Source organism: Pteropus alecto, unplaced genomic scaffold (assembly GCF_000325575.1).
Source record: "Pteropus alecto unplaced genomic scaffold, ASM32557v1 scaffold49, whole genome shotgun sequence".
NCBI classification, from domain to species: domain Eukaryota; kingdom Metazoa; phylum Chordata; class Mammalia; order Chiroptera; family Pteropodidae; genus Pteropus; species Pteropus alecto.
Window position 1 is genome coordinate 604849 of NW_006443131.1, and position 13509 is coordinate 618357.

The 13509-nt window shown below is 46.6% G+C and overlaps 5 protein-coding genes across 5 annotated transcripts in view; 2 read left to right on the forward strand and 3 right to left on the reverse strand.

Annotated features, from left to right (window-relative positions):
- The window catches only part of SLC17A4 (solute carrier family 17 member 4), an 18035-nt gene extending 16018 nt beyond the window's left edge, over positions 1–2017 (reverse strand). The window contains exon 1 of the mRNA XM_006923618.1: positions 1759–2017. Coding sequence (XP_006923680.1) covers positions 1759–2017 — 259 coding nt within the window. The remainder of the gene's footprint in view (positions 1–1758) is intronic.
- The window catches only part of LOC102890931 (histone H2A type 1-H-like), a 103810-nt gene extending 94030 nt beyond the window's left edge, over positions 1–9780 (forward strand). Inside the window, exon 2 of the mRNA XM_015598281.2 lies at positions 9407–9780. Within this exon, the coding sequence (XP_015453767.1) occupies positions 9407–9748 (342 nt within the window). The 3' untranslated portion in view covers positions 9749–9780. The remainder of the gene's footprint in view (positions 1–9406) is intronic.
- LOC102878774 (histone H2A type 1-A) lies at positions 6282–6692 on the reverse strand. The gene has a single exon (XM_006923487.2). It carries the CDS (start codon positions 6690–6692, stop codon positions 6297–6299), a length of 396 nt encoding a protein of 131 aa, XP_006923549.1. The 3' UTR covers positions 6282–6296.
- LOC102878513 (histone H2B type 1-A) lies at positions 6962–7400 on the forward strand. Its single transcript, XM_006923486.2, has one exon. The coding sequence runs from the start codon at positions 6990–6992 to the stop codon at positions 7371–7373; it is 384 nt and encodes a 127-aa protein (XP_006923548.1). The 5' UTR covers positions 6962–6989; the 3' UTR covers positions 7374–7400.
- Positions 8620–9057, reverse strand: LOC102878268 (histone H2B type 1-A). Its single transcript, XM_006923485.2, has one exon. The coding sequence runs from the start codon at positions 9028–9030 to the stop codon at positions 8647–8649; it is 384 nt and encodes a 127-aa protein (XP_006923547.1). The 5' UTR covers positions 9031–9057; the 3' UTR covers positions 8620–8646.
- Positions 9781–13509: the final 3729 nt, after the last annotated feature.

Genomic DNA, 13509 nt, shown 5'->3' on the forward strand with positions numbered 1-13509 from the left:
GACAGCGAGAACTCGCGGGGCTCCGGGCGTCTGGCTTGAGCGGGTGGGCGACCGGCGTGGCGCCCGGTGGATTCGGGGAACGAGCCGCGGGGGGAGTGGGGTTCCCACCGCAAGCCGCGAACTCCACTGGGCCTTGCGGGGCTTGGATGCCTGTCAGACCCAGGAAAGCACTGAGTCTGTGAATCCGGAGCTGGGACAGGGGGCCCAGGCAGGAACAGAAACGTGACAGTCATCGGCCGTATCGATTTCTATAGAGACCAGGTAAACGAGGAAGAACCAGCCAAGAAGTTGGCCGGGGCGACTTACACCGACTTCCCGCCGGTAAATGCCGCCTCCGCGTGGCCTCGGCCCTGGCCACTTCCCCCACGCGGGCAGCAGCTCCGGGCTCCTGCACGCAGCCCCAAGTCAATGTCCTCTGCCCCAGGCTCTGCTCTTATCAACTACTGCCCGAAGCCGGCGGTGCGTGTGGGGAGGGGTCTCGCCTTCTCTTCTTCCCCAAGTGTTTCCGTGAACGCGTAAATTCACTGCAAAGGTCCGATCTGTTGTGATTCATCTGATATTTCAGCCCTGAAGAAATCAGCATTTGCAACTATAGTCTCATCTTCGATGTGATCGCTGCTTTCTCAAAAAAGGATCGTTAACGGGGCCACAGAAACAAGCCCAGTACATGAATCCTAAGCTGCAGGCCATCTCGTCCTGTCCCATACTTGAGTGATATGAACCCGTAAAGTGTAGTCTGACTTTACTGGTCTGTCTCCAGATGCTCCAGAGTCCAGGCCTCCTCTGCCGCTGTCCCTTTGGACGATGTCACTGCCTGCGGTTTTGTTCCCTGAAGTTCTGGAGCTCTTGTTTCCTTCAGGAAGAGGTGACATCCTCTCCCACTGTCCCCTCCCCCACAACCCCTACCCCGAAGGAAACGTTAAGCTGCTCTGTGTGGCAGGAAGACCCGTCCCCAGCATCCTGAAGGGGGAATATTAGGGCACGAAGGCTGCTGACCTGAGGCAGGGGCGTGCTGGTCCTCGTCCCTTTCACGCGAACACCTCTCAGCTTTTCAAGATGTGCCCGTGTCCAGGAGATGAATGATGGCCCCGAACCTTTCACCCGGTGTCACCAAATGGGAAGATTTTATCAGCTCAATAGTTTAATTTTTAACTACACTTATTGTTTAATTAATGAGTCGAGCAGACTCATTAAATCTTCCTCATGCTTCACGCCCAGATGAGGTCACTTACGTCCCCCCTGATCTCCCATCGGAATCAGTGCCCCTTCCGATGGAGCCTGAGGCCCCACGCGCCTTGTCCACACGCCGCCACCCGGGGGGCCCCTCGGGGTCAGTGCACTCTCCACGCAGACAGGCTGTCCCTGCTCAGTGCCCTCTCCCCCCGTCTCCTCTTCAACAGGACTGGGCTTTCCGCAGAGCAGAGACTTCATGTAGTTTAGTTAACGTGAATGATTTTTGTGGTTTTCTGATTACAGCTATTTGCACAAAGGCCATTGACTTTTCTGTGAAAGCTGACAGCCTGCAAGTCTGCTGCTTTTTGTAGCAAAACACTTTAGAAGACTCCCGCTTGCTTGCGATCTGTTTCTTCACGGTCCATTCTCTCTTGAGCCCACTCACAGCAAGACAGCGTGTGGCAAAGCCCTCGCCAGCCTCCACGCTGGCAGCCAGGGGTCGCTCCCCAGGCCTTCCCAGCCAGTGCGTGGCAGCTGGCCTCCCTCGTCTTCCCGAGGGCCCCATTCCACCTGCTGGTCACCTACCAGTCGAGTCTGCTTGTTCTCGGGCACTATCGGCTGCTCGTTCTGGACCCTCTGGCCGAATCCTGATCTTTCCTCTAAGCCCTAATGCTGCTGGGCCCAGGACGCCGTCCTGAATCCCATCCCCATGGGACTCACCCTGGGTGAGCCCGTGCAGGCCCCTCCTTCTGCCCTCCCACCCGGCTCTGGACCTCCGCTCTCCAGTCGCCTTCATCTGTGGTCGAGGCTGGGTTTCCAGCAAGTTCTCCATATGCAAAGCCATAGCGACTTCTCAGCCATCCAGGGAGCTACACACGCGGTCTGGGGCTCCGTCCTCGGGGTTCCCCTTCAGTCTTTGGGTGGCAGCTGTCCCTTATCTCTGCTGTTCCTCTGCCGTTTAGAGTTATCATTGTTTGTTATTGGCCAGCTCTTCTCTGTCCAGTCCCTGAGACAATTCTTTACATTGGACTGCCCTGCACAGATATGAGTGTGGTTTCTCGCTCCGATCAGATGGACTGGTACAGGCATAGACTTGTCTCTCTGCGTATCCCTGAATAGTGAACCTTCTGGATCATAATTTACCCTTGCGTGCTGCTTATTTAATGTTCTCCCAGACTTGAGTTCTCATACTTAATGTTAAGAAATCAGTCACTCATTCTGAACAGTTTTGAGCATGTCGTCTTTGTTAGGTTTCATCGTACTATTATGTCGTCTGCATAAATTGAAATGAAATGTTTTTTCTGGGTCATTTAACTGTCGCTCAGTTTTCTCTCTATTTCTCAGAATTTCTCTGCCTCCTTTTGGGCGAATGAAACCCACGGCTGCTATGCACGCACACACGCACACATACAGGCACACACACAGACACACACGCACAGACACACACACAGACACGCAGACGCACACACCTTTTACAGTAGTGTATTTTGATTTGTTAGCACATGAGAGAGCGTGTGTGCTTCTTAATTTAAGGAACAATTAACTCATAAACCTCATTATTCTCAGCTATAAAATTGTGTCATTTCCTCCATTCTTATGTTAATCCTCTTAAAGATCTTTAGACTTTACGTTACTGTACACCTTTTTGTCTCGAATCTCTGCAGCGTTTGTATGTGTGTGACAATTAGTGGGCATATGGATTACGTTATTTTACCTCATGGCCTCATAGTTAAAAAGCAGCTTTTTTTTCTTTTACAGTAGTGTATTTTGATTTGTTTTTAATTCTTTCTTGAGCTGTTTCTCTAAACAAACCAACAGTTTGGAAAATTCCTTGACTCACATTCGTAGCTGTATTACAAAATATTGTCAATATTTTGTAATATTATACATGATGATGGAACTAACCGTCAGCAGTAAACATGTTTAGATGTTAGGTCGCAGAGTCCAGCCTTTAACTAAGTGTTTCAATTGCTTTGGTCATCATGTAGCTCACAGTCAAAGATTAAAAAAGTGTTTCAGTCATGTCCTGGAGGCCTGCCTGCAAAGCAAATTCCAGAAAAAAAATTTAAAAGGACACTTTGCTTGATATAATTTAAAAAAATGCATCTGATCAAGCACAAATGATACCTTACATAATAATAACGGTCACAAGATGTTCAGTTGCTGCCTTTTGTTTTAAAGGTAACGTCCCTGATGCACAATCAGACGTTTTACCAATCCTGGCTTTCCAGCCCGGTGAGCTTGCCCGACCACAGCAACAAGCTCCACACGAGATGACGTCAGGAACTAACTTAAAGAGACTAAAGAAAACCACTAAAGGTCACGCAGGTACTAACCAGTCAGCTTTACCCATGATGCCTAACCCCTAACTCTCAATCTTTGCCTTTAAAAACCCTGGATCAAAAACCATCCTGGCGTTTAGGTTTTAAGTGATAGCTCCCTGTCCTTCTGGTTCAGGGCCCTGCCAGTAAATGGCTCCAATTTCTCCACTGCAAAATTTGGTGTTCAGTGTTTGGCTCTGTTGCACGTTGGGTGGGCAGACTCTCTTTCTGTTGGATAATAATTGTGACATAAAATTTCCTAGTTTTGCTAAACACTTGTTTTTACATTGTATTGTTTGTTTTTCGGTAAGGCATATGTATATTTACACTGTGTGTTCACCTCCCACAGTTAGATTTCTTTCTGTCACCATGTATTTGACCCCCTTTACCCTGTCTACCTCCCCCTCTCCCCTCCCTCTGATAACCACTAGTCCATTGTCAATATCCATGAGTCTCTGTTTGTTTGTTCTGTTCATTTGTTGCTTTTAAGTTTATATCCCACATATAAGCGATATCATGTGATTTTCATCTTTTTCTGTCTGGCTTATTTCACTTAGCATGATTATCTCGAGGTCCATCCATGTTGTCGCGAATGGCAGTATTTCATCTCTTCTTACGGCTGAGTAATATTCCATTGTATGTATGTCCCACAGCTTCTTCATCTCATCATCTACCGTAGGACACTTCTGTTGCTTCCACATCCTGGCCACCGTGAATGATGCCGCTATGAACATCGGTGTGCAAATATCTTTTCGGATATGGGTTTGCAAGTCTTTGGTGTAAATATCCAGCAGAGGGATTGCTGGATCGTATGGTAGATGAATTCTTAGTTTGTTGAGGAAACTGCATACTGTTTTCCATGCTATACACATATGCCCTAACAGCAAACTTTGACTTTAACAACTTTGGGTTGGGGCGTAGTACAAATATTACATTCACTTTGAAAACAAAAACTAAAATAAAACCAGCTATAAAATTTGGGAGGAGGAGAAATGGAGGACATTTCAAAATAGACTGGGTATTAGGGAATTATTGTTAATTTTCCGAGGTATGATAATGGCATCATTATTATACAAGAGATTATCCTTTTTTAGTAGGTGAAATCTAAATTTTCATGTGTGCAATATGGGTGTTCATCATACTATTCTTTCAAGTTTATGTTTTAAAATTTTAACAATGATTGAAAATAAAATGACAAGAATGATAGAATTGAAAAGAGGATGTTATTGATAATGACATTTTCAGGGTAATATAATTTGAGTCTATTCCTATTTGAAATTTCCATGAAAATTTTGTTTTGTATATGTCCAATTTTGTTTCCTGAAAAAAATAGACTAATTAATATTAAGTGAATATTAAAGTGCCTGGTATTTAAAAATACCTCTTTGTTGAATAATGGACTTCAGGGCATTGTAATAGAAGCCAATGAAGTAAATTAATGATTTATTTACATATAACTGAAATATTTATTGTACTGGACTTAGTAACAGGCTTTCTTCATTAGATCTGGTCACATTTATTCAAAAACACGAAACTTTTTCATAATCCAGAACCATTCCATTAGCTATAGATTTACCTTTCCTTAAATGTCTAAGAGGCTATACACTTGGAAGCCTGATTTTTGAGATGGTAGCTCATCAATGACCTAATTTTGTTTTCAATTTATGTTAGTCTTCACTGCTTTCTAGGCTCAAATTAAGGAATTTATATTTTTTGAGGAACTCATTTCATTAGCAGTGTTTTGTTAATATAGGTTTTTTAAAAACTATGTCCTTGTAATTTTAAAACATCAATTCTAAAGTTTGTGTATAATTTTCTGGACACAAGTATTAATTTTTAACTTTGCAAATGGTTAAAGAACTTTTGTAATTTATTATAAATGTGCGGATTTTTGTTTTGCATTGTGGTTGGAGACTTTTTGATGGTTTCACTTTTGTACACGAATTTCATATTTGGCCATTTTCCTGTTTTTCAGCTGTTTCTGTGGATGTTGCCTCATGCCGAAGGATCGACAAAATATTTTGTTTCATTTTCAGTGGTTAAACCTTCAAGAATTCAGTGCCTAATATTCCCGAATGATAGAAAGCTGTCTTATCACATGAGTAATATTGATATTTTGCCATCAAAATGGTATTAGTCTTTGAGAGGTAACCTACATACTAACAAACCTACTATTCAATGCTACTGTTTTTCACAAACTCAGGTGTCAAATACTTACATGTGCCTTTTCTTTGACTTACTAGCATGTCGCGGTTACAGATATCACCATGAGGAACCGTCCTAGAATACTTGGAACAAAAGACCCTGCTGGAAAGTGGCTGAGAAACGTGCAGCCTCACAGCATGTCCTGCCTCGCTAGATGCTTAGCTGACACCCTCTGGACGTGCTCTCCAAGTGTGAGTTGAAAGCCCCAAGTTTACAAATCTTTTTTAGCCTCTAATCTCTAGTCTAACTCTATCCTTATTAAAATACAAACCCCAAGATACGACTCTATTTTCATTTTTTATTGGAATTGTGTTGTCACAGTAGTTCTAGTGTAAGTTTGCATTTTTTCGCAAGAATGGCACTCTTGTCCAATTTCACGTTAAAGTGAATTGCTTCTGAAGCCCCAGTCACCGGAACTATATTCGTCCTGTTGGTTTAAGAATTGTGACCAATTAAACTCGCACGTTTGTTGTTACCTCATCAGTAGTTTCGCTTAAGCTCTTTCTCAGAAATTGTGAGTGGCTCTGAAAAGAGCCTTTGGGTCCTATTTTCCTTTCCAATCGTTAAGGTCGCTCACGGGGCTTCGACACCTGAAGATCACTTGCTCTGGACTTTGTGGTGATGACTCTCGGTCTTCTTGGGCAGCAGCACGGCCTGGATGTTGGGCAGCACGCCGCCCTGCGCGATAGTCACGCGGCCCAGCAGCTTGTTGAGCTCCTCATCATTGCGAATGGCCAGCTGCAGGTGGCGCGGGATGATGCGCGTCTTCTTGTTGTCGCGCGCCGCGTTGCCCGCCAGCTCCAGGATCTCGGCCGTCAGGTACTCCAGCACGGCCGCCAGGTACACGGGCGCGCCGGCGCCCACCCGCTCGGCGTAGTTGCCCTTGCGGAGCAGGCGGTGCACGCGGCCCACGGGGAACTGCAGCCCGGCTCTGGATGAACGGGACTTGGCCTTGGCGCGCGCCTTGCCGCCCTGCTTCCCGCGTCCGGACATGGTAGACAACAAGATGGTAGGAGTGGAAAAAGTTTCCGCTGGAGCGACTGAGAGGGTCCTATTTATAGTCTGCCGGCGGGCCGTGCCCGGCTATCTGATTGGCTGACGGAGCCCCAGCCAATCAGAAAGCATCACTAGAATCACCTCATTTGCATACACGTGACGGCTCGCTGTCCAATCAGATGTCGCTGCCGCGCGCGTCATCTCAGCCCGTGTCTATAAATACGACCCTTGTTGCCTTCAGGCGCTCTCCCCTTGTTCGGTGCTGGTTGGAGCCGTTGAAGCCGAGCACCCACCATGCCGGAGCTGACCTCTAAGGGCGCTACTGTCTCCAAGAAGGGCTTCAAGAAAGCCGTCACTAAGACGCAGAAGAAGGAGGGGAAGAAACGCAAGCGGTGCCGCAAAGAGAGCTATTCGATTTACATCTACAAGGTGTTGAAGCAGGTGCACCCCGACACCGGCATCTCGTCCAAGGCCATGGGCATCATGAACTCGTTCGTCAACGACATCTTCGAGCGCATCGCGGGCGAGGCGTCGCGCCTGGCGCATTACAACAAGCGCTCGACCATCACGTCGCGGGAGATCCAGACGGCCGTGCGCCTGCTGCTGCCCGGGGAGCTGGCCAAGCACGCCGTGTCCGAGGGCACCAAGGCCGTCACCAAGTACACCAGCTCCAAGTAAAAAGGCTCAGCTACCCAACGAGCTTCATCACCCAAAGGCTCTTTTAAGAGCCACTCGCCTTTCTTAAAGGCCTGTAGGCTCGCTGTCTGGCTGTTCGGCTGGTGGGAGTTGGGGGAAATAGGCCTAAGCTCTGGAAAAGCAAGCTGCTCCTTTTTTGCTAAAAAGTAAGTTGGTCCATCTGCTGAGCGCAGACTGTTAATTTCAAGCAGGGCAAATGTCTACCCTAAAACGTCAACCTGTTTTTGCTACTACCAATCTTGCTTCCTTTATTGAAAAAGAAAACACATCTTGCAAAGGTGAAAGTGTTAGATGTTCTTACTCTTTCAACGACTTCGATAGTTTAATTGTAGTTTTCCACTTCCCCCAACGCTATTCCTGACCCTTTGACTAGGTGTGGGCATGTAACTTGCTTTACATGATGAAATGTGACTAGAAGTGATCTCTTCCAGGAAAATTACTGGGACTGTTAACCTATAATAGCCCAGTTTAGAGACCTCAATAAATGTACAAGATGATGTCACCATGTAGACTAAGGAATGGAGCTTTGGGCCTTAAATCTCAGCAGCTTTAGGACAACCCTAAGAATTTTCTCAGCACGGCCAATGTAAACAGCCATAATGCTCCCACCAAGTATCTACTATCTTAATGTTGTTCCCACAGCTCCAAGACCCCTTCCTCTGTGGAAAGTATAGACAGTAAAAGATCCCAGAGAAAGACAAAAAACCATGCGTGTTCAATGAACTGAGCCCACGAAACCACCTGAGGACACAGGATCCGAGGAGCTTGAGGACAACTGTTCCTCTTCACATCCGTGGTTTCACTGGAAGTGCTGCATAAGCAATCTACATAACTAATGGCTATAATTTTAAGTCTTCCTTGTTTTCAGGTAAGGCAACCCTTGGTTGACCTCACAGATTTCAAGGACCTTGACAGTTTAAAATCCCTTATTATTTTTATGCCTACAGCACCCAGTCTTGCAAGGTAGTTTCCTATTCAAGTACTAACTAGGCCCAACCCTGTAAGACAGTCATATGACTAAGATAGTCTTTTGAGCCGAGTTTCCTATTCTACTTGAAACTGAATGGTGTGAGCCAAAGAAGTCCAGCACAACGTTCTTTGTTGCAAAACGAGCAGCTTGCTCTCCTAGTGCTAAAGCCTACTGTCTCCACCCCCCACCAGCCAAACAGCCAGTGAGCCTACAGGCCTTTAAGAGAGGCGAGTGGCTCTTAAAAGAGCCTTTGGGTGATGAAGCTCGTTGGGTAGCTGAGCCTTTTTACTTGGAGCTGGTGTACTTGGTGACGGCCTTGGTGCCCTCGGACACGGCGTGCTTGGCCAGCTCCCCGGGCAGCAGCAGGCGCACGGCCGTCTGGATCTCCCGCGACGTGATGGTCGAGCGCTTGTTATAGTGCGCCAGGCGCGACGCCTCGCCCGCGATGCGCTCGAAAATGTCAGTGACGAACGAGTTCATGATGCTCATGGCTTTGGACGAGATGCCGGTGTCGGGGTGCACCTGCTTCAACACCTTGTAGATGTAAATCGAATAGCTCTCTTTGCGGCACCGCTTGCGTTTCTTCCCCTCCTTCTTCTGCGTCTTAGTGACGGCTTTCTTGAAGCCCTTCTTGGAGACAGTAGCGCCCTTAGAGGTCAGCTCCGGCATGGTGGGTGCTCGGCTTCAACGGCTCCAACCAGCACCGAACAAGGGGAGAGCGCCTGAAGGCAACAAGGGTCGTATTTATAGACACGGGCTGAGATGACGCGCGCGGCAGCGACATCTGATTGGACAGCGAGCCGTCACGTGTATGCAAATGAGGTGATTCTAGTGATGCTTTCTGATTGGCTGGGGCTCCGTCAGCCAATCAGATAGCCGGGCACGGCCCGCCGGCAGGCTATAAATGAAACCCGCAGCGCGCTTTTCCGTTGTAGTTGTGCTGTTCTTGGAGAGCTTTCCGATCATGTGTCGGTTTGGGAAGAAGAGCGGCGAGACGTACGCTAGGGCCCAGGTCCCGGCCCATTCTCTTAGAGCTGGAGTGCAGTTCCCCGTGGGCCGCGTGCACCGCCTGCTCCGCAAGGGCAGCTATGCAGAGCGCGTTGGGGCCAGCGCCTCCGTGTACCTGGCGGCCGTGCTGGAGTATCTGACGGGCGAGATCCTGCAGCTGGCGGGCAACGCGGCGCGCGAGGACAGGAAGACGCGCATCGTCCCGCACCACCTGCAGCTGGCCATCCGCAACAGCGAGGAGCTCAACAAGCTGCTGGGCCGCGTGACTATCGCGCAGGGCGGCGTGCTGCCCAACATCCAGGCCGTGCTGCTGCCCAAGAAGACCGAGAGTCATCACAAAGTCCAGAGCAAGTGTTCTCCAGGTATTGAAGCCCCGTGAGCGACCTTAACGATTGGAAAAGAAAACGGAACCCAAAGGCTCTTTTCAGAGCCACTCACATTGTCAGGAAAGGCTGTGCACGGACCAGAAGGCAGTGATTGTGCAGCTGGGTGGTGGGAACGCATACCACAGCTCATCTGAGTACTCAGGAAATCTTTGGTTCTTACTGGCTTTTTTTCAAACTTTAAGTCTAAAAAGTTACTGAAAAAAGCAAGTCAAGGATGTTTGCAGTGCCTGTTAAGATCTGCTTTAGTGCTTAACTGTAGAAAACTCCAACGAGAAGCTGTGACACTACAGTCCTTTTGGAGGAGCAAATTGAAGTTACTCTAGCACTAGAAAGGCAAGTTCATGGATTAACGGGAACGAAGGAATCCTAGTGCGAGGCTTGTATTTTAATGAACTAAGTAGTGATTGGATTAGAACAAATGAGACTAACTTCTAGTGTCTAGGCTGTTTACAGTCTCACGAGGCTGCAGTTTTCTCAAAGTACTTTTTAGATAGGAATTTGCTTTCAAACATGCTAGGATGGTTCAGTATTAAATCATATCAGGAAACCAAGAGTTAGTTAACCATAATTAACATTTGGTCAAGGATCTTATGTCAACATTTGTTACTCGTGGCTTTACATACACACTTAGTAAAAGTAGTATTTTTTTTTCTTAAACTGTAAAATTAGATGGATCTCAAAAAGAAGCTTGTCTCCTCTCACGACTGACAACGGTGTCAGTCACCGCCTGTGGCAAGTTCTTCCATCGTAACTTGAAATTGGGGATTTGGCGTCAAGTTTTTCAGAAGTTTTAACTACAAAATAGATGAAATCATATCAGTTTATCTGTTTGTACTGAAAATACTAAGAAATTGCAAAGCAAATGACCATTTAGTTAGGCTGTCAAATACAAAATTATTGTATAATATTTAATAGTTCACCTTACCGCAAAGAAAAGTAATTTTGGTTATTTAAAACATTACTAGCCACTTAAGTATGAGAAGTCAAAGAGGAGTAACTATAATGTATTACGTACAACCAGGTTATGGAAGAGTCAATCATTTCTTCAATTAATGTACATAACTATCGGTTAAAACATGCAATTGGGGAGGGCACCAGAGGAAGGAAAATTTTTGAAGACAGAAAGGGAAATCGTACAGATATCAGACAAAATTAGATAATATTTAGAACGTGCCAATTGAAAACTTTAAAATGTGAAATTTTAAAATGAAAGAATACTATATAATTGATGGATTAAATAGGGATACGTGAAAAATGTTCTAAACAGAATTCCAAAAAATGTATATAGATGCTCCCCCATCAGGCAAGTGTAGCTTAATTCCCCAGACTTGCCAAAGCCCAGAGTCTAGAAAGGCACGTGAGGAAAGGAGCGACTTTACAGTAGAGAAGCCTGGCAGATCCTACCTCGGGCAGGTGATTACGTTAACCTCATCAGCTTTCAAAACAAAATGACAAAGGTTATTGAGCAGTAAATGAGTTTATTCGAGAATAGCAGAGAAACTGCAATTTGGGACAAGCAAACTGGGGAACCACAGGCAAGTCTGGAGAACCAAGAAGAGTTCTCCTGTAGAGGAAAGGCAGGAGCAGGGAAGGGTCGTTTAAAACGAAGTTTCATTGGAGGGAAACGAGAGTCCTAAGTGGTGGCACCTTGCTATGGCCAGGTAGAGAGGACAGTCTCCTGCTGGCCCGTGCGAGTTGCCTCCAGCATAGTGAGTGACAGCTGCGCACGGCTTGCCTGCTCCGTTTGGATAGAGCTTCCTTTATTCATTTTGACGGCATCCTCGGTGAGAAGCCACGTTGATGGCATGTGCCCTTGATGTGATGTGCTGAGAAGTGTTTTACTTCTCGGGTATTCCTCCCAACACCCCACAGTCCCGGTCTCACACTGAGAAAGACATCAGACAAATGCAAGTTGAAGAACGTTCTACAAAGTATCTGACTATGAGTCCTCACAGCTATCAGGTTTTCAAAAACAAGAAAATTCTGAGAAACTGTCGCAGCCTAGAGGCGGCTAAGGCAGCATTACGACTAAACGTCATTTATTTAAAATTGGATCCTGCAACAGAAACAGGACATTAGGTAAAATATAAGGAAATCCAAACAAAGTTTAGTGCTCAATTCATGGCGACATGGCAATGTTAGTTCCTTAGCTGTGACAAATGCACAGATGTTAATTGGGGAACCCAGTTGATGGGTGTATGGGAGTAACTTCACAAATTTTCTATAAATCTGAAATTATTCCAAGGTAGAAACTTTATTTTAAAAATCATCCAAAGGACTCGGCAGGTGGGTAATGAGTCATTTCCAGGGTGCCTTTGGCCCTGACCCTTTTCCCCGTAATTAGGTCTGCTCCGTGGTGTCTTCGTTAGGACAACTGATGAGCCTTCCTGAGGAGCAGGTGACATAGGCCTCGAGTGCTCAATCGGACTGGTGCCCAGTTCAGTTTGGATCACGACGATGTTCTGAAAGTCACAGGAGTGTCCTCATCGCGAGATTCACTCCAGATTCAGGAACCTGTTTCCGGCATGCGCCTTGGGACGCTTCAGAAACTAGACAATGTAATCTTCGCTCTTTCTCCAACTTGCGTTTTCCATGCTCTGAGGTGAAAACTTCACATCTTGTGGAGGCTCGTCATGTGATCACGGGACATGGTGCCAATGGCCCCAGCCCGGGCGTTCCCCATAGACTGCGGCAGAGTTGGGGTGCTCCTTGTGGCGGGTTGTGGCAACCCTGTCCAACGCGTACATAATGCAAGCCACACACTTAATTTGAAATTTTCTAGTAGCCACACTAGAAAAAAAGTTTCAAAAAAGCAACAGTGGGAATTAACTTTAACACTATATTTTATTCAACTCAATAGAGCCAAAATATTACTGTGTAACATGTAATCAACAGAAAAATATTAATGAGATACTTTATATTCCCTTTTTTAGGGTGTGATTTATATTTACAGTGCATCTCAATTTGGACCGACTGCTCAGAAGCCACACGCGGCTGTCGCGCTGGACGCAACATCTGGGGTAAGAGAAAGTCACTGGGGCCACAGCCGCCCCAGCTCTCGTCACGAGTAAAGCTTTGGGAATTACCATTCTGGAGTCACAGATTCCTCACCTGTGAAACTCATCCATTCTTTACCTCAGAATGTTCCAACTCAACGTATTTTTCGATAATGTCTTTATTTCCTGAACGTTCTTTTCCTTATTTATTGCTATCTTAATTGGTGGCTTTATCTTAATTAGTGGCTTAAGCCAAAAGAAAAAACGTGTCCCTCTCCTGCCTCATAGTCGGCCGGCCAGCCCGTCCTCCCAAGCAGTTCCCCGAGCGAGCGGCTCCTCCCCGGTCCTGGTCCCGCGTCAGCTGTGCCTCACGTCCCGGTGACCCCTCACCAAGACCCTTCTACGTCGTCAGCTGTGTCTTTCTCCCGACTGTCACCCCACCACCTAGAGTGGAGGTCACAAAGCTGTGGTGCTCCACAGAAATGCTTTGCTTTTCAACATTTTTAAAAAAATTGGTTTCAAACGTAACAATTAGTAGATTTGCCATAAATTTCCAAAATCCTGGTTTTCTTGAACAATCAGGTGATCTAGCAAAAACACATCCTTTTAACATCTGGCAATGACCAACCGAGACAGAGTGGCACTCGCTCCCTTCCATTGGGGGGGGGGCGCGTCGCTGGCTCCGGCCAGGGCCCCACCGGGCCCACCCGCCGTCCAAAGAGATCGCCCCGAGTCGTAGCTCAGCGTGAACAGCCTTT